General features: G+C 40.6%; 1 protein-coding gene across 1 annotated transcript in view; it reads left to right on the plus strand.

The window, feature by feature from the left end:
- The window catches only part of LOC121443085 (protein WWC3-like), a 108,211-nt gene that overhangs the window by 78,725 nt on the left and 11,451 nt on the right, over positions 1-18,035 (plus strand). Inside the window, exons 9-14 of the mRNA XM_041644770.1 lie at positions 3,621-3,863; positions 8,747-8,836; positions 9,548-10,110; positions 15,863-15,983; positions 16,947-17,021; positions 17,907-17,993. Coding sequence (XP_041500704.1) covers positions 3,621-3,863; positions 8,747-8,836; positions 9,548-10,110; positions 15,863-15,983; positions 16,947-17,021; positions 17,907-17,993 — 1,179 coding nt within the window. The remainder of the gene's footprint in view (positions 1-3,620; positions 3,864-8,746; positions 8,837-9,547; positions 10,111-15,862; positions 15,984-16,946; positions 17,022-17,906; positions 17,994-18,035) is intronic.

Genomic DNA, 18,035 nt, shown 5'->3' on the forward strand with positions numbered 1-18,035 from the left:
AGTAGTGTCTGCAGCCCAAACGCAGGTTTCCATTCATGATTTAACATGCCTTGTTTGTGACAGATAAAACACTTGGTCAGATATCAGGACTGAATAGTTCATATTTTGCTTCTGTATTAGACCTGCTCAAGGAACAGAATTTAGAAATCACATAATAAATATGAAACCTGAAGTGAGATTTTGCTTTTATTTCTTCACTCTCAGTATAGGGAAACATATGTTTTAAAGCTCTTAAAGGCATTCGTAAAAGATTATATGTAAGCTATAAGATTATATGTAACCTATCAAAAAAAAGAAAAAAATCAATAAAGAGTATAGTGGATTTGTACAAAAGAAAAAGAAGGAAGGAAATCCCTTCCCAATTTTATGTGGCTTTTAATGCTCTTTAAAAATGAACTTGGAAAAGTATTTTTTCTTTTTCTGGAAACCTTCATCATGGTCTTTTTGAGCACTGAATTTCATTGAAATGATACTTCAAAGAAAAACTTTTCTGGAAATTACTTTTCCTATTATGCTCAGAATTGGAATGATGGCCTTCCAAGGAATGGGCCTTCAAGCAGTGGATCAGCTATTTAGCATGGATCTAGAAGAAGGTGCACAGACCCTGGCAATCTGTGTTTTGCCTCAGGCAGGAAATCTGCTTCCTCATGGAAACCTCCTGTTTCCGGGACCTCAGCCCAAAGCACAAGGCATGATAAGGCATGATATTGAAAGGCCAGGCAACTGTGCTAGCGGTCTGTTGTTGGGAAAATCCTTCCTTCTAGTGCTTTTGGCTTCTAAAAGAGACAGACCACAGACAGATGTGCCTCTTTTGACCTGGTTGAAGGAAGCTCAGAAGTCCCTATCCAGAGTGTGGTCACAAAGAAGGAGCTTGCCTTTTTCAACATGTCAGTATTCTAGATTCTGAGGTATCTTGAAAAGCACCTTACAAGCATCTTCATTGTTGTGAAGTCAGAATTAGCAAAGCAACGTGCTTAAGCATGGAAATGCTTGCCTAGTTTTCAGCATGACCCAAACAACTTTACCAGATGGGTTGCAAGAAATCATCGTCATCCGGATCTTGTTTCTGCTGGAGAGGTTGGCCCTTCGTAGCATATTTTTATTTTCCGTAAGTTATGGAAAGTTATAGTACATGGCTTAACGTTGACTGTTCTACTGTTTCATTATGCTTGAGATGAGCAGGCTCTTTGAAAATTTTTGCTGTACTTCTCTTCCCTCCAATAATTAAGCTTTTCTGCTCATTGATTTTTCTAGATGGTGTGAATCCCTTGAGATTTTTCTAAGACAGCTAGAATTATCTAGAACTGGATCTTTTGCCACCCTCAGCAAGTTTTGAATCCTTGTAGAAATCGGTTAGCATAGAGCTCCCAGTCTCAATGGAGGCTTGTTCTCTTTGTATTTAAACCCATAGGGAATTCAGACTGCTCAGGTTGGGATGGAGTGGTATATACCTTAGTGATAAGTGATTACTTAGCATGTATGCTGTCTAGGAGATGGCTCTAGTAACACACACACACACACACACACACACACACACCCCACAGGACAAAATAAAACCCTCTATAGAAGAACTCAAAAGGAATGCTTTTGAGAATATGTCTGTATCATAAGCATGACATATGTGGCTAGTTTTAGCTAAGCTTAGATAGGCTTTCTTAATAAGTAGATAAACTGAAATAAAAATTTGCTGTGAGGACATAACCAGATTTTCTCATTAGTCTTCAAGTCTTTTATATTTATTCTTTACCTTTGTTTTAGTTTTTAGTAGATTGTTTTAGAAATTTTACTGGATACAATGTCTAATTTTCTACTGGATTATTTATGGTCCTTCACAAAGTGTGCTTTCCTTGGGCTTCAGTAATATATTACAGCCATAAATTTTTAATTCCACTAATTAGACATAGGTGAATGAATACTTAAGCCCTGCTTAGTTGCCTCTAGCATTACTATTTTCAGTGACATGATTTGGCTTCATTTTCTGGTACATTTTCAGGATATTAGTTTTAAGTTAGAAAACAGCTTATCTAATAAAGCTACTTATGTACAATTAGATTTTTTTTTACCTTTCTGGAGAACTGGGCTTGAATAAATGCATACATTTAGGTTTTAGTCTGCAGACCCTTTTCTTTCTGGGACCACGAGTTTCATGTTGGTTCTGTACCTGGACACAGAGTTCTGTCCAATTCTCCAGACTTCATGATTCCCTGTGCATATATCTAGATCAGACAGAGCCTAATTTGGCACAGGTCTGGGCCACAATTTATTTAATGCATATGGTAACTCCAGACAATGGTGACATGTACGTGGAGCTCAGGTTTGAGAAAGATTCTGAGGGCTGCACCCAACAGGCAAGAAGCCAGACACGGTTAGTGCCATGTGCCCTGGGCACAGGAGGTAGGCAGTATCATGCGTGCTCTGGCCCTGTCTCTGCCATTCCCATTTTCGTGAAGAACAACATCCTGCTGGTGCCTGATGTAACTCCCTAAAGGTCAGTTAGCACCTTCCAGACTGGGCAGAGCTGCAGAGGAGGAAGCTCTGAGAGTCCTGGTTGTTCGACTTGAGTGAGCAGAAGAGCCCAGAGCCTCATGGCGTAGGAGTCAGTAGATCTGGACTTGGGCCTGATGGTTGCCCTTCTAACTGCTCCCAGGTGATCCTGAGGCGCCAGTCCTGAGGCTCCACTTTTATAATCACTTCCTTAGACTGTGTGGTGCCTGACACTTACATGTTCTTGCAGATTTCTGTCATCTCAATGAACTCTTTGGATTTCGTTTTTCGGCATGCGTGCTAAACTTCATACTTCACAGCACTGGGTTCACATTGGGTCTGGCATTCCTAGTTTTTTTTTTCTTAAAGAATTCTTATCTAAAACATACTGCTCACACTTTTAAGTATGTTTTCAAAACACGAGCCATGTCTATTTTATTTAATCTGAATTCAACACCACTTCAGGGCACAAGAGATGAAATCTGTTTGCCAGGCAAGCACTTGGAAATTTAGGGAGAGAGGGAAATGTTCAAGCACTCAGCTTTTGTTGAGTATTTGCCCCCTCCTTAAGGCACTTTTTAATCCCACCTGGCCAAGGGCACGCTCTGGGGCAGGCAGAAACAGATGTGGAGCCTGGGGCCCCAGAGCTTTTCTTTTCTGAAACATTCCTGATGGATGCATTTTCCTCTAGCTATTTTCCCAATGTGTCTGTTAGTGCTGACCCCTGGACAAGGGGGCAGAAAGGAAGGGGCATCTTTTGGATGAAAGTTTGGATACTGATGGTAGTGGGAAAAGGAGACATGAACAGCTTCCTTCCTCTCTGGGATGGTATCATGTAGGAAACACAGAGTGTTGCCATGTTGAGAGCTGCTAGCCTTATTTTCAATTTTTTTAAAAAATAAGTACAATGTAATAATTGTCACTTCACAGCGCAGACGAGGAGAGATTACAAAGGATTTCTGCAGTGCTTTCATGACCCCTCATTTCCAAAGGCTATTAAGTTGAAGGTCAGAGCAATTATGTCACCATTTATTTAATCAAGTGAGCTTATGGAGTCGGCGATGGTGGAGAAAATATGTTCACATAAGGTTTTCGCTTCGTTCATTCCTATCTCTTTCTGCCCCTCTCTGTCTCAGAGTCTCCAATATTCAACAGCAGCTGGCTCAGTTGGCTACCGAGTCATGGCCGGGCATGGCTGAGGCTGACAGGGACCGGCTGCAGCTCATCAAAGAAAAGGAGGCCCTGCTGCAGGAGCTGCAGCTCATTATTCAGCAGCGGAGGTCGGCAGAAGATGTGGCCCGACTGGAAGAAGAAAGGAGGCGCCTGGAGGAGGAGATCCAACGTGCTCGGGCCACATCTGCACAGGGTGCCAGGGAAAGGTATGTGGCTTTCCAGGATTTGGGGGGCAGAGGATAACACTTGTAGAAATGAACCAAATAGAAACACTAAACGGATGGCTTGTATATGATTTGAGGATGTTCTTAATTGATAACAGGTTGAACAGTCCTTGTGTAAAATGCTTGACCCCAGAAATGTTTCCAATTTTGGTATATTTTATTTAATTTAAAAACTTTTATTTTTATTTATTTTGTATATGTGTGTATATGAATGAATGTGTGTGCCACAGTACCAGTGTAAAGATCCAGGACAACTGGCTGCAGTTGGTTCTTCTGTAATGTGGGTCCTGGGATTGAACCCAGGTCACCAAGTTTGGCAGCAGATGCCTTTTTACCTGGTGAACTAGCTCACTGGCCCTAGAGGATTTTAGTTTTATTTTATTATTTTTGCATGGTAAGCTAACTATTTAATCATCAAGCTACAGCCGTAGAATCCCTTCTTTCCTCTCTTCATTCTTCTTTCTTTTCTTCTTTTCTCTCTTCATTCATTTCCTCCTTCCTTCCCTTCCTTCGTTTCTTTTTTCTTTCATTGCTTGAGACAAGGTCTTATGTACCCATGTTGGCCTACAACTTGCTGTGTAGATAAGGTTAGCATTGCATTACTGATCCTTTTGCCTCTACCACCTAGGTCCTGGGATCTTGGGCATATGTCTCCTCTTGGGGCTGGAGGTTTGGTTTTGTTCTTTATATTTAATGTTTCAGTATTTTTGCAGATGCACTTCTATGAATTTCTAATATGAAAATCTAAAATCCTAAATGCTTCAAAATCCTAAATCTACATCATACTTAGGTGACAAAATAGCCTGAGATTGTACATTCAGATTTGGTACTCCCAGATAAGAGATGTTCCGTTTATTCTGAGAACAGTGACTTCTGGTATGTTTCCTTAGAGAATATGTGAGAAGTAGAATCATGTGCCTTCTGTGCTATGAGAGGTACCAGATGCTTTCCAAGGTTCCTGACGCCAACTCAAAACTGGGACATGAAAACCAGGTGTAATGGTTCACACCTGTAATCCCAGCACTTAGAGGTGGGATAATGTCTTTAGTTTGAGACCTGCTTGGGGTACATAGTGAGTTTCAGAGTTTGATAGTGCACTACAGATTGACTTCTTTTCTCCAGAAAAAGAGAAACAAATATAAAGAAATAGTGGAGGACAGCAATAGAGAAGGAAGAAGAACAAGCACCATTTATACTGTTCCCCTTCTGGTGCAGGTGCTTGGGGCTTCTGCCTGTGTTTGCAGAGCAATACCTCTACAGGATAGGAGGCAACTGCAGTATATCAAGGGGGCACAGGTGGTGTTCCAGCTCTAGAACAGGGAACTTCTGTTGCCTGGGGTGGGGGAAAATTGCTCCCTGTAGCATTGTGGGTGTCTCCCTATTGCTTTTATCTCCAACTTTGATTTCTAGCCAGGGAAGCCAGCTCTTTCTTTTGCAGTAGGAAGTCGGCAGCCTTTTGTGAGTCCATTTCTGAATGTGCCCCTCTTCAGTTACTCTTGAGACTCTTTTAAGCACAAGACACGTGAAACTTGTGTCTTTGTATTCTCAGACGCCAAGTTGTTCAGCCTTTCATCATGTGCCACGTCTCCTGGTTTCCATTTGCTGCCTGCGATTGTGGAGTGTGATGAAGTCTGGGTCTGCTTTCCACATTTAACAGCTGTCAGTGGTTTATCTGTGGCTATCTGCCGAGCTTTGGGGACCCCCACTCTTCGTTAATAAACTGGCTTGCTCCAATTAAGTATATTGACCTGACCCTAAATTGTATCTTCCAAAGCATTGTCTACATAGTCAAAGAGTTTAAGTAATCAGAATTAATTGACCTGTGCAGATACATTTAGTGATGGTTTCATTGTGGCTTCCTTTTTATTTTATTTTTTGTCTGTTTGTTTTGAGATGGGGTCTCTCTCTCTCTCTCTCATATATATATATATATATATATATATATATATATATATATATTCCTTATATATATTCCCTATATACACCAGGATGATCTCAAAATCCACCTATCCACCTGCCTCTGAATGCTGAGTTTAAAGGCATGCTCTGCTATGCCCACATTCACTGTGACTTCTGACTGTTCTTCATATTGCCTAACAACCTGGATATTTGGATGCTCGTTGTTAATCTTTAGGTGGCCTAAATGAGTGGTGGTTTGGAGGTACTTGGAGCTCAGAGCTCATGGCAACATTGGAAGGAAGAGATAGGGTTTGGAGAGTTCAGCTTAGCCTAGTAATGAGTAGAATGAATTTTAATTTGCCTGAGATGACAGCCTACCCTACCATCTTACTCCAAACCTAGAACTGAGTCTGAATCTCAAACGGCACAATGCTACTGATTTTATTTTTCTTTTGTACTCTTGGGCTTCTGTGTTTTCTTAGATAAACATTAGCTTCTCTTCAAGCTTGGTATTTTCTTTTATATATTCTGGATAGGAGTGCCTAGAGTTCTTGTTGGTCTCAGTTCAGCAGGGTGGATTTGAACTACAAATAGAGCCTGCTTCCTCAGAACCTCTACCTGCACACCCTTGACTATGACTTTCCTTCCCATGTGAAGTTCAATACTTGCCAGTGCTGTGGGCACAGGGTACACATCTACAGAACTCTCTGGGAACAAAGTTAACTCTAATGATTGGGACCAAGAGATCAGACAACAAAGCTGGACTAGTTTTCTTCTAGCTTGTGGTCTCCTGTGGGGCCAACTTGGGTTGTCAGTTCTGCATCAAGCGCCATCAATATGAGCAGACTATATACAAGTGAATTTCCTAATCTGCTACAAAATGACCTTGGTTAAAGGAGAACATACATGTGTGATAAGTGTCTCTCTCCTTTGCACTTTGTATCAGCTGCTGAGTATGAGATGAGCTCAAATGCCCCAAAGGGTTCCTGCAGCTGTTAACAGGTTCTGCCAAGTGGATGCTGGACACATTTCTTAGTGTCACTTCCCACCAATTTAAGTGTGAGATCACATGGTAAGAGCTTTCTCATAGCACAATCTGTATGTTTAGACCCTAAGCGGAGGCAGAACAAATAGCTTCTTGTGGCCAAGTTGGGGTACCTAAATGACCAGGACCCTATCTTTGCCTGTCTCAACTCCAAGGTCATTCATGAAGAGTTACAGTTAGAAAGTTCAGTGAGGGAACATATTGAAGCTCTCTTTCTTCTACTTTTTCTCTATTTTCTGGAAAAGAAACTACAGATGAAATTTCGGTGCCTTTTCCATTGCTACATGTTAGGTAGGAATTTAAGCATGACCCCAAATTTGGGAAATATTTTGTGATGAAAACATGCCTTCTCCCTTTTTTGTCATATATTAACAACTGAATAGGAATACCAGGAAGTAGAAACACTGGGGTCTGGTAAATTGCCCTGCTTTTTGGTTCAGGCTGATGACCAAGCTTTGAACTTACATAACCCAGTCAAGTTACTTTCATTCCATGCGTGTTTCCTCATCTGTTAAATGGGATAGAATCAAATGACCGACAGGAAATGAGGTGTGACATAATTCCAAGTGTTAAAGCATTGTTCTTCTTTATGCACTAATTAAAAACTTCTAAATATCGTGTTAAAATAGTTAACACAAGAGGGCATTCTGTTGCTAAAGTTTTCTTTGAAAAAATAATAAGACATTTCCTTAAAATTATAGGTAAGTAGAATCTTAAAACTATTACATTAAAAAGAGTATATTGTAGCTTTTCTCAAGTTGTTGGATCCAGACTCTACATCCATTGTTAAAACTACTAAGGACTCCCAAAGAGCTCATACTGGTTTTTTACCTGTCAGTAATTAATGATTTAGAAATTAGTTTGACATTATTATTTGATAAAAAATCCTTATTAGAAATAAAAATTTTATGGCTGATAATGTTTTTGAAGTAAAGAAAAGAGACAATAGTACTTTAACATTTTTGTAATAAACTTCTTAAGCATCTGGTTTTCTAGAAGGCAGCTGCTAGAACATTTGGCCTGTATGTGTGGTGAACACATGAAGATCTTTTATGCTCACAGACATATAGTGAAGAAGGGATATTTTAGGACCTCTGACAGGCTGTCAGGGATTCCCCTAGGATCTATGGACCATGCTTTGAAGTCATTGGATTTAATGTATGTTATTCAGCTTTAAAATGTATAGTGTAATGAATGACTCCAGTTATGAAAATGTTTGAATTGGTGTAAAATGTTATAGGACATGTTTCACTATAATATCAATGGAACTTTGCATGTTTTTTGCCTAACGGGGACTAGGATGAAGGAGTTGAATTTTCTGTAAGGAATCCCATCAAATTAATGCATGCTGTGTTCTTGAGCCAAGCTTGTAAAGTCCCATTATTCTGTCTATTCTTCTAGCCATTTACCCTGTCATCTTTCACTCACCTTAACCACCATTCACACACTCACTCACCTGTCCATCCACCTGCTCTCCCACTTGTCCACTCACCTGTTCACAAGTTCATGTCTTCATCCATCCATAGACTAACTTACTTTCCCTTTCATCCACTTGCTCTAACCATGTATATATCAAGTATCTACAGTATTTTAGCCCAATGTAGAGTTTTAGGAATGTATTTTTCCAAGTAAGACAAAATGTTTTATTATGTTGTCATTTATACTGTATGCCTTTAGAATTCACTCAATCCTTCCAACCTGAATTATTTATGGGGCATTTATAATTGAATTTCTCCTGCATCAGTTCCTCTCCCTTTTACCTTACTCCTCTCTTTCCCTTCCTCCCTGCTCTCCTTTGCCTCTACCTCTTCTTCTCCATATGGTGATGAGGATGGAATCCAGGTCCATAAGCGTGCTGGGCAAATGTATCATTGAACTACTTTCCTATCAGACCACCAAATAACTATTTTTATGTCTATAGGATTCTACTTCAAGAAAAAAGAAATTGTCTGCTTATGCAGCTGGAAGAAGCTACACGTTTAACATCATATCTCCAATCCCAGTTAAAGAGGTAAGCTACTTTTGAAGGGAAATGAATGCCTAATAATTATATTATTATATTATAGAGACATGTATTATATTACAGTGGCATGTGCATGAACTTCATAGTTTCTTTTAGCTTTGCTTTTCTGCTGGTAGTAATTGGAACCTGAAGAGGGATTTAACAGAGTAGAAAAGTAGGTATTTTTTTGTACATAACTTGCTAACATACAACTCAGATAAAATGAGGAGAACCAAATTTGGTTTCAGTATAAGTAAGTCTGACCATAGTATGTTTGCACATGCCTATAATTCTATCATGTGGAAGGCTGAGGCAGGATGATATAGAGTTCAATTATGAATTCAAGTGTGTTAAAGGACTGTATAATTTACTTAGCAACTTCAAAAGCATTCATCTATGCATGTTTTTGTTGTGGGGCTTTTTGTAAATGAATGCATAATGGCATCTCCCCTTGTCAAGCCCTTACTGTATTATGAAGCAGCATGTGAAGGACTTTGTATAAATGACATTATCAGTTACTCCTCCAACTCAGGAAGGAGTCTACTATTGTGTATTGAGTTTCATTCAAAAGAGATAAGAAACAAACTCCACTCAGTTTCTCTCAAGCTTAGAACTGCATTCCTGTTGTTCTGTTCTTCCCTGAGGCTACAGCCCAGGTACCATGTGGTGGGTAGTGGAAATAGCATGTGTTTTTCTGAGACCATGGCTCTTTCATTTCAGCCTATCTGCCAGCACCCTGACTGTGTCCTCTGGGAGCAGCCGTGGGTCCCTGGCCTCCAGCAGGGGTTCTCTGGCCTCCAGTCGTGGCTCCCTCAGCTCCATCAGCTTCACGGACATCTACGGCCTCCCGCAGTATGAGAAGGCTGATGCTGAGTGTGGCCAGCTTCTGCGCTTTGATCTGATCCCCTTTGATTCCCTGGGACGTGATGTCCCCTTCACAGACCCACAGAGTCACTTGGGCTTCCACAAGCAGAGGAGGTCCTTGGATACACCGCAGTCTCTGGCCTCACTGTCCTCTCGCTCCTCCTTGTCCTCCCTGTCACCCCCCAGCTCTCCCTTAGATACACCTTTCCTCCCAGCTTTGAGAGACTCCCCTCTGGCACAGATGACTGACAACTTTGAGGTGCCAGGCCTGGGAACACTGGACAGACTGCGGTCACAGGCCTCTACTCTAGGAGATGAAGATTTGCAGGGAACTGCGACACTTCAGCCACATGCAGTCCCTGTGGATGGGGAAGGACCCCGTGAGCGGGGACCTCAACTTGTGGCTCCCACTAGTGGAAGTAAGTGGTGATGACTTTCGAGTTGCTGGTGAGCTATTATTATTTTACTATATTGATAGGGCTAAAAAAGAGCCCAGATCTTCATTAATCTTTCCTGTCTGTGTCAGGAAAGATTGAGCTTGATGCAGTTGTAGTCAGCTCATTTATGGAATTTACTTAATTGTTTTTACTTCAAAGTAAAAGTAACTTTAAGATCTACATAGTCTTATTCATAGGCATTCATATTCAAAGACAAATAACCTCAGTGCACACAGCAGGGCATGTGTTAAGATGGAACTTTCTGTGTATGCTCTCCTCAGACCAGCATGTAAATTTGCATCTGATTGCATTCTAGTAGAAATATCTACTTTCTTCTGTCACTTTGACTTTTCTTTTGCCACATGCCCTTGTTTCTAAGTTTATTTCTATCAAATGTGGAATTCTGATTGTGCCATTTCAGAAACCATTCCAGTTAGCACTCAATCATTTCTCTGTTGTTCTCCAGATGGAGGACCACCAGACTATATAGTAGGACTCTTTATCTACTCAGTTGTGTTAGTTCAACTCCTTATGGATACGGCAATGCTATTTGAGAAACTATTGACAATTGTAACGTAACCCCAAGAACAAGGTTTCCTGTACCTGAGGTTCAGTCCATATAGTCAACTTTCATTTACACAGCAAAAATATTCCAGACATTCAATTTAGGCTAGAAATAGATAATTTAATAGCATGGTGGGTCGTTCTTCCCTGCCCTAAGGGAAATTTGGCAAAGTCTGGGGAAACACTAGTCCTCCCAACTGAGCCGAGGGCTTACTTTTGGTACCTAGTGGATTGAGGCTAGGGAGGTTACTAAACTTCCTATAATACATAGTACAGCCCCTACAACAACAAAAATGATTTAGCCCAAGATGTCAGTAGTGTGGAGGCTGAGAATCCTGAGACATTTTCTATTGGCTGTCTATCCAACATAAATAAGGTCACAAGTAAAACTGGAATACAGAAGTAACGTAGTAGAAACAGCTTCAAACAAGCAGTCTGCAGGCCAAGTTTCTGTTCCCTGTCATCTTTTTTTTTTTTAAATTTATTTATTTATTAAGGATTTCTGCCTCGTCCCCACAACCGCTTCCCATTTCCCTCCCCCTCCCCCCGATCAAGTCCCCCTCCCTCATCTGCTCGAAGAGCAATCAGGGTTCCCTGACCTGTGGGAAGCCCAAGGACTGCCCACCTCTATCCAGGTCTCAAAAGGTGAGCATTCAAACTGCCTAGGCTCCCACAAAGCCAGTACGTGCAGTAGGATCAAAAACCCACTGCAATTGTTCTTGAATTCTCAGTATTCCTCATTGTCCGCTATGTTCAGCTAGTCCGGATTTATCCCATGCTTTTTCAGACCTAGGCCAGCTGGCCTTGGTGAGATCCCAATAGAACATCCCCATTGTCTTAGTGTGTGGGTGCACCCCTTGTGGTCCTGAGTTCCTTGCTCGTGCTCCGTCTCCTTCTGCTCCTGATTTGGACCTTGAGATTTCTGTCCGGTGCTCCCGTGTGGGTCTCTGTCTCTGTCTCCTTTCATCGCCTGATGAAGGTTAATATTCCTGAGGATGCCTATGTGTTTGTCTTTGGATTCGCCTTATTTAGCTTCTCTAGGAACATGAATTATAAGCTGAATGTCCTTTATTTATGGCTAGAAACCAAATATGAGTGAGTACATCCCATGTTCCTCTTTTTGGGTCTGGCTTACCTCACTCAGTCATGCTCAACTTCCTTAGCGATCAGGGAAATGCAAATCAAGACAACTTTAAGATACCACCTTACACCTGTCAGAATGGCTAAAATAAAAAACACCAATGATAGCCTTTGGTGGAGAGGTTGTGGAGAAAGGGGTACAATCACCCATTGCTGGTGGGAATGCAAACTTGTGCAACCACTCTGGAAAGCAGTGTTTCGGTTTCTCAGGAAATTCGGGATGTTCCCTGTCATCTTGACTTCTAGTTCTGTGACCTTCCTTGAATTGTCCCACATTTCTTGCCCTTAAACAAGGTGATCTTTATGGTTTCTTCCATTTGCCACAGTTTTGTTATCTAAGAGATAGATGAACTGATAGATTGATAGAAATATCCATTGATCTTTACCTTATATAGCAGTCTGCTAGCATTTACATGTTTATCTGGATATCATTATGTTATGGGTTGCCTTTTGGCCTTTGAGTTCTCTATTATTTTGGTACCTTATCCTACATTTGCAAACATACTTGTATGCTCATTCAGGTAACCTTTATTCCTTTCGTTCTTCTTTACAATTAAAGGGTCATCACTCCATACTTATTCCTTTCAACAGAAATGAAATTATGATAGAATTCTACATATGCCTCGATTAAACTCATCTTTCTTCTACTCTTCCCCCTTCTAAGTTCTCTTTAAAGGCTGAATTTCAAGAATATTTGGTTGTGAAGAAAGTCTGCATGAGGGCTCTCTGGGTCAGGGAAAAGACGGGTTTGGAAGGGGAAGAGTTGAATTAATTCCTGAGCTGAATTAATCTTTTTTTTAAATTTATTTATTTATTAAAGATTTCTGTCTCTTCCCCTCCGCCGTATCCCATTTCCCTCCCTCTCCCCCAATCAAGTCCCCCTCCCTCGTCAGCCCAAAGAGCAATCAGGGTTTTAGTTTTTTGTTCCAACAATTTAGACTGGGAGGGTTTTGCTTCATCTACATTTAGAGACTGCCACCTGGTGGTAGATTCTTGGATGACACTGTCATTAACTTGTGTCCTTAGGAATTTGAAATAATTGACAGAATCAGTTCCTGGGTCCTGCTAGATGCTCGCAGGATCCAGAGCAGGTAAACTGATGTCAAGCCTCAACACATGGAAACTCCTTGCCTTCCTGTGTGATTTGGCAACTCTGCATTCTAGAGTTGTCATAGCATTCAAGCATGCTTATCAGAATTCCCTCATTCTATCATCTGGTGATGCTTAGGGTAATGCATTTCCCTTCAATTTTCAGCCTTGCTCTGTAAAATCTAAGTTTGGCTTCAGGCAAGTTTTAGTAAGATAAAATTTTACTAAGATAAAAATCTAAATTGCCCAAGCTAGAAGGCAGTGATTTCCCCTTATGCCTTAAGGCAGTCAGATGGGCAGGTGGCACAACAGAAGAGTAGGCTGTAATTTGGAACATTTTTTACATTTTTGCTACAGTTTGTCTTTCCTGGATTTTTAAAGTTAAATGCATCCTGATTTTGAAATACTTTCCTGTTTTTACCTACTGGTTAGAATATGCTAGCAATGTCCACAAAATTCTTTTAAGTTTGCTCAGTTTATTTTATTATTATTTTATTATACGTGCCCTGTTTAAAATTATTAGGTGGAATCTTATAGTTTTCACTCTGATTTTTTTATCTCTTCTCATGCTGCTCCACAGAAACGTTTACTGTAAGTGGCCTTGGTATTTCTCCATGTCCCTCTTTGTTGCTCAGGCTGCGGGCACTACTTTTGCAGGAACATCATGCTTAGGATGGCTGGGGGTGGTAGCTTATTGACTGTCATTATCATTATTATTTCACTGTTATTATTCATAATAATCATGTAAGAACTTTTCTAAAAGATTTCAATATTTATTTCCTACATGTATTTTTTTTCTCCAGAATTTAATAGCATTCATTATTTAAATATGCCAGTGGGCAGCTTTGGCTATGATGTGATTTTCAGTTTTTCCCTTTTCTATGAAGCAGTGTTTATTATGTTCCTTGGTGTTAGTGTCTGTCTATCTTTAATGAGGAAAGAGCAGCGTGGTTCTTGTATGTTTGTTTTGTTTTTGTTTTCAAATGAGTGGGTAGAAGACTTCTTTCTAGTCCCTGTTTCATTGGTGCTGTTTTTTCTGTTTCCCAAGTCTGTCTTGAAATCCTAGAGTTGTGAGAATGTAGTGTGGAAGTTGCTGTGTCTTTTTTCACTCAGGGAACCCAGTGAAGTTACTCTCTGTTGCTCTGTGAGTTCAGTGACTTTGAGCATTCAGTCTCCATCCTCTCTGAACGGACTGTTATTGTAATGAGGAGAGAACTATTTTGCTTAGCATTGTACTATGGGGTAGGACTATGAAAGTGAGAGGATTGTTACCTAGTGCTGTTTCTTTGAAGGGATTTCAAGGTGGATGGAGGAAGCATCCCTGGGGGTGTCAGAGGAGTGAGTGGAAATAGGTATTGGCTTTACTTACAGAGATCTGCTGTGCAGAGTCTCAGATACCAGAGGGTTCCACATGCACACAGGGCTGGGATCATTTCATGGGACTGGAATGAAGACAAGACCAGGACTTCAGAGTTCTGGTTACAATTTTAGAGAGTTTTATGCCTTCAGCTACTTCAAGATAGAGCCTGTTTCTGTCCTTGACTGATCATAGTAGAAGCAGCTTACTCTCATGGTTGGTATTCCAAACACATGGAAGGCCAGTTTTTGTTGCCAGTTATCTGTTTAATGTGTTTCGGTTAGTTGGTGTGCTAATAATTTGGTTAAAAAGAGCTGGGTTGTCCCTGGACTCATTCTTTCCTGCAGTGAGAGTGTCATTTTCAGTTTATGAAACGTGGTTAGCCAATGAAAAGCAAAGAGACAACTGAGAGACCCATATTATTAGCAAGTGGCAGCATAGCAGTTCTTAACTTGGGACATCATATGTATTCTGTATTTTAACAAAGTATGTCCCCTGTAAAATATAGGCTTCTACATATATAACCACATGTAACATAAAAAAGGTTGAGTGTGTTTGTATCTTTGTTTTTAAGAGAAACCCACTTAAGTGAAAGAAAAGGGTAAAATAGGTAAGAAAATGTCAGTGATTATATTTGGCTCTTAAAAGTAGATATGAAAGATAAAAATCAAATACTCAGGAATGGTAGCATTCTGACTTAGGAAAGCTCTTCCAGAAGCAAGTGTGGCCCAGGGTGGCTCGGAAGGCTGCTACCGTGAGATCAACAGAGATACGTCGGTCCCTGTGCAAGTCACAGGTCTCCAAGACAGTGTTTTCAAAGGATGAATTGGTGTCTTTGTTTAGAAAAATCATTGAATTCTGTTAGGATATATTTAGATAAGTTTTAAAAGGTGATCATAAAAGCAATATCAAATAGGTTTATTTTGTAAAATATGAAGAACACCAAAGAGCATAAAGAAGGAAAGTGAAAAATAACAACACATTGTAACTGCTGTTCTTGTGAGTCTTTGTTCTTTTTAGAAATATTGTTACTTTTTAATCAATCAGCACATAATATATTATATGCCATTATAATATATTTGAACAAAGTGTGTTTTGTGATTCTCTTTCTCCACATCTCCTCCAAACCTCTGCTACCTCTATCCCCTCCTTTTAGCCTTTCCCTCCAAGACTCTTTTAGGGAATTCCCATTTCTGTCACTTTACATCCTATGTGATCATCATCAAAGGGAAAATACAAGAAGGAAGAGTCCACATGTATTTCTAGACAATTAAGAAACTTCTTAAAGAAGATGCCAGTGCCAGCTGTAATGGTATATACTATAATCCCAGCATGCAGGAGAATAAAAAATATCTCAAGTTTAAAAAGCCAGGATTTCATAGTGAGTCTCTGCCTTAAAAATAAAGCAGGAAGTCTGTTGCTTTGGTTTTGAATATTACAATCATGCACAGTGTCTATCTGCATGCACATGCCATGACTTGTCTCTGGAGCACTTACTGACTTTTCAGCACTCTACCGTAGATGTTCTTCTGGCCTCCTATACTGTCTATCACCTCCTGACCCAGGTGTGTCCCTTGTTTGCAGCAGTGACTCTCCGGGAAGATAGTGCCAAGAGGTTGGAGAGGAGAGCACGCCGTGTTTCTGCATGCCTGTCAGATTACTCTCTTGCCAGTGACAGTGGGGTGTTTGAACCTTTAACTAAAAGGTTAGGAGATGACCACCTTGTTTCCTCATCTTTAAGTACACTTGCCAGAGCATTACTGGTATGCACACAAAGGATCTATATGGAACTTTGTTTACAGCACAGTGTACATGTTTCTGCCTCCTTTAGTCTTTGGGAGGTTGGGGAAATGCCTCTAGAGGCTGGTTCTTATTGTGTTGTTCTTGAATGGGTTTTTTTCCCCTGGTCCTGGCCAGTAAAGCTGAAAAAGACCAAGTATATACATTACATGCAAGGGACCGTTATTCCTAGCAATGAAGTAAGTTCCTCCCTTTCTTCCTCCTTTAGTTCTTCAGCAATAGGGAGCCCCCTATGGTGGAAACAAAACAAAACAAAACAAAAATACAAGTACGAAACAAGACACCTGTTGTTGCAGGTCATACCTATAATTTCAGCATTATAGAGGCTGAGATAGGAAAAATTGCCACAATTTTGAGGCAACCTTGAGCTAGTGAGTTCTGGGCCAACCTGGTTCATGATAGCAAGACCCTGTCTAAAAACAGAGAGGTAAGCTGGAGAGATGGCTCAGTGGTTAAGGGCAATTGACACTCTTATGGAGGATCTGAATTCAGTTCCCAGTACCTACATAGCAGCTCACAACCATCTATTATTTCATTTCCAGGGTTCCAATGCCTTCTTCTGGCCTTCATGGCCCTTATATATCCATAGTGCATATATTTATGCTCAGGAAAAATACTTAATACATAAAAATAAAAACAATCCCTTTTCTTAAACTAAGGGAGAAAGAAAGAAGTTTGTGGGCAGGTATCCGTGAGATAACACGTGATGGACCCTGGAGTACCAGCCATGCCCTTTGAGCCACTTAATGAGTCACAGTTTGATAAAGCTTTTCTTAGTAAAGGACACCCTGAGCATGAGAGAAAGTATACATATCTATAATGCTCAGTCCTTTTGGAATAAACCTGATGAATTTACCATTCTGTTCAGAAATGAAGATACTGAAGAGACTGCTTTGGGAGACACAAATGGAAACAATGAGCCTCAAATCTATGTGGGATATCTGTGAGTATAGAAGCCAACTTCAAGATGCCCTGTGGTACAGGGCCCACTTTTGTGGTCTTCAGTCACCTTTGATATTCCCAGTCACCTTTTAGCCTTAAAGATGCCCTGTAAATGGAAACCTGCTTCATCATGGTTCTCATTTCTATGGCCAGGTGAAGGGGGGTGGAGGGACCCCATGACCCAAATGTTGCTTCCCCATTCTTGTTAGGTCAAGTCTTACTTTAGTCTCAGATGAGTTGACTAGGGTAGAATGAAGGAGGGACAGAGAAAAGCGGCTGCATTACTCTTTCATCGCTGATACTACAACTGAGGACTGTTAACTTAAGACTTAGAAGTCAGAAAGGTGGGATGCTCAAAGTTTCATCAAACTCAAGATCTTGGAGGTATATTTTCCACATTTATGCTAGAAGTTGGCAGTGTGTTTCTAGAAGTACAGATATCAGGGTCCTTCCCTTATCCCCAGAATAGGTCATCCAGTGGTCTGTAACAATGGCCCTAATTTACAGTTTCAGTAAAAGCAGGTGCCATGATTTTTATGCTGGCAGAGAAGGATGTTCAGGTTTCTGTAGTTTTGGATTGTCCATTCTTGTTATTGTGTTCCAGGTTTTAGTGCTAAAACTGTTGACATTTAGAATTGGGCCATTCTTTGCTATGGTTTCCCATCTTGTACACTGTAGGGTATTCAATTATGTCCTTGACATCCATCCACTTGACACTCCCTTTGCACTTTTGATAATAATAAATGCTTCCAGATATCACCAATGTCCCTTGGGGATAGGATAGGGTAAAGTGTCCTTCAGTCTGTGGCCACTGTTGCAGTTGAATCACAGGGTCATTTCCTCCATGGGGAATTTGTAGCCCATGAACATGAGATTTATTTTCTAGGCATGACAGTACAAATGAATATCTCCTTGTGCATGTGCTGCAACTGAGGAACCTTGCTGGGCCGGTGATGAAGGAAGACTGCAAAATGTAAGTTCCTGGTATTGGAGACCTGGAGGCTGTGTATTGCTA

Source organism: Microtus oregoni, unplaced genomic scaffold, assembly GCF_018167655.1.
Source record: "Microtus oregoni isolate MIOR12 unplaced genomic scaffold, Mior012 000099F_ref0000060, whole genome shotgun sequence".
Classification (NCBI taxonomy): domain Eukaryota; kingdom Metazoa; phylum Chordata; class Mammalia; order Rodentia; family Cricetidae; genus Microtus; species Microtus oregoni.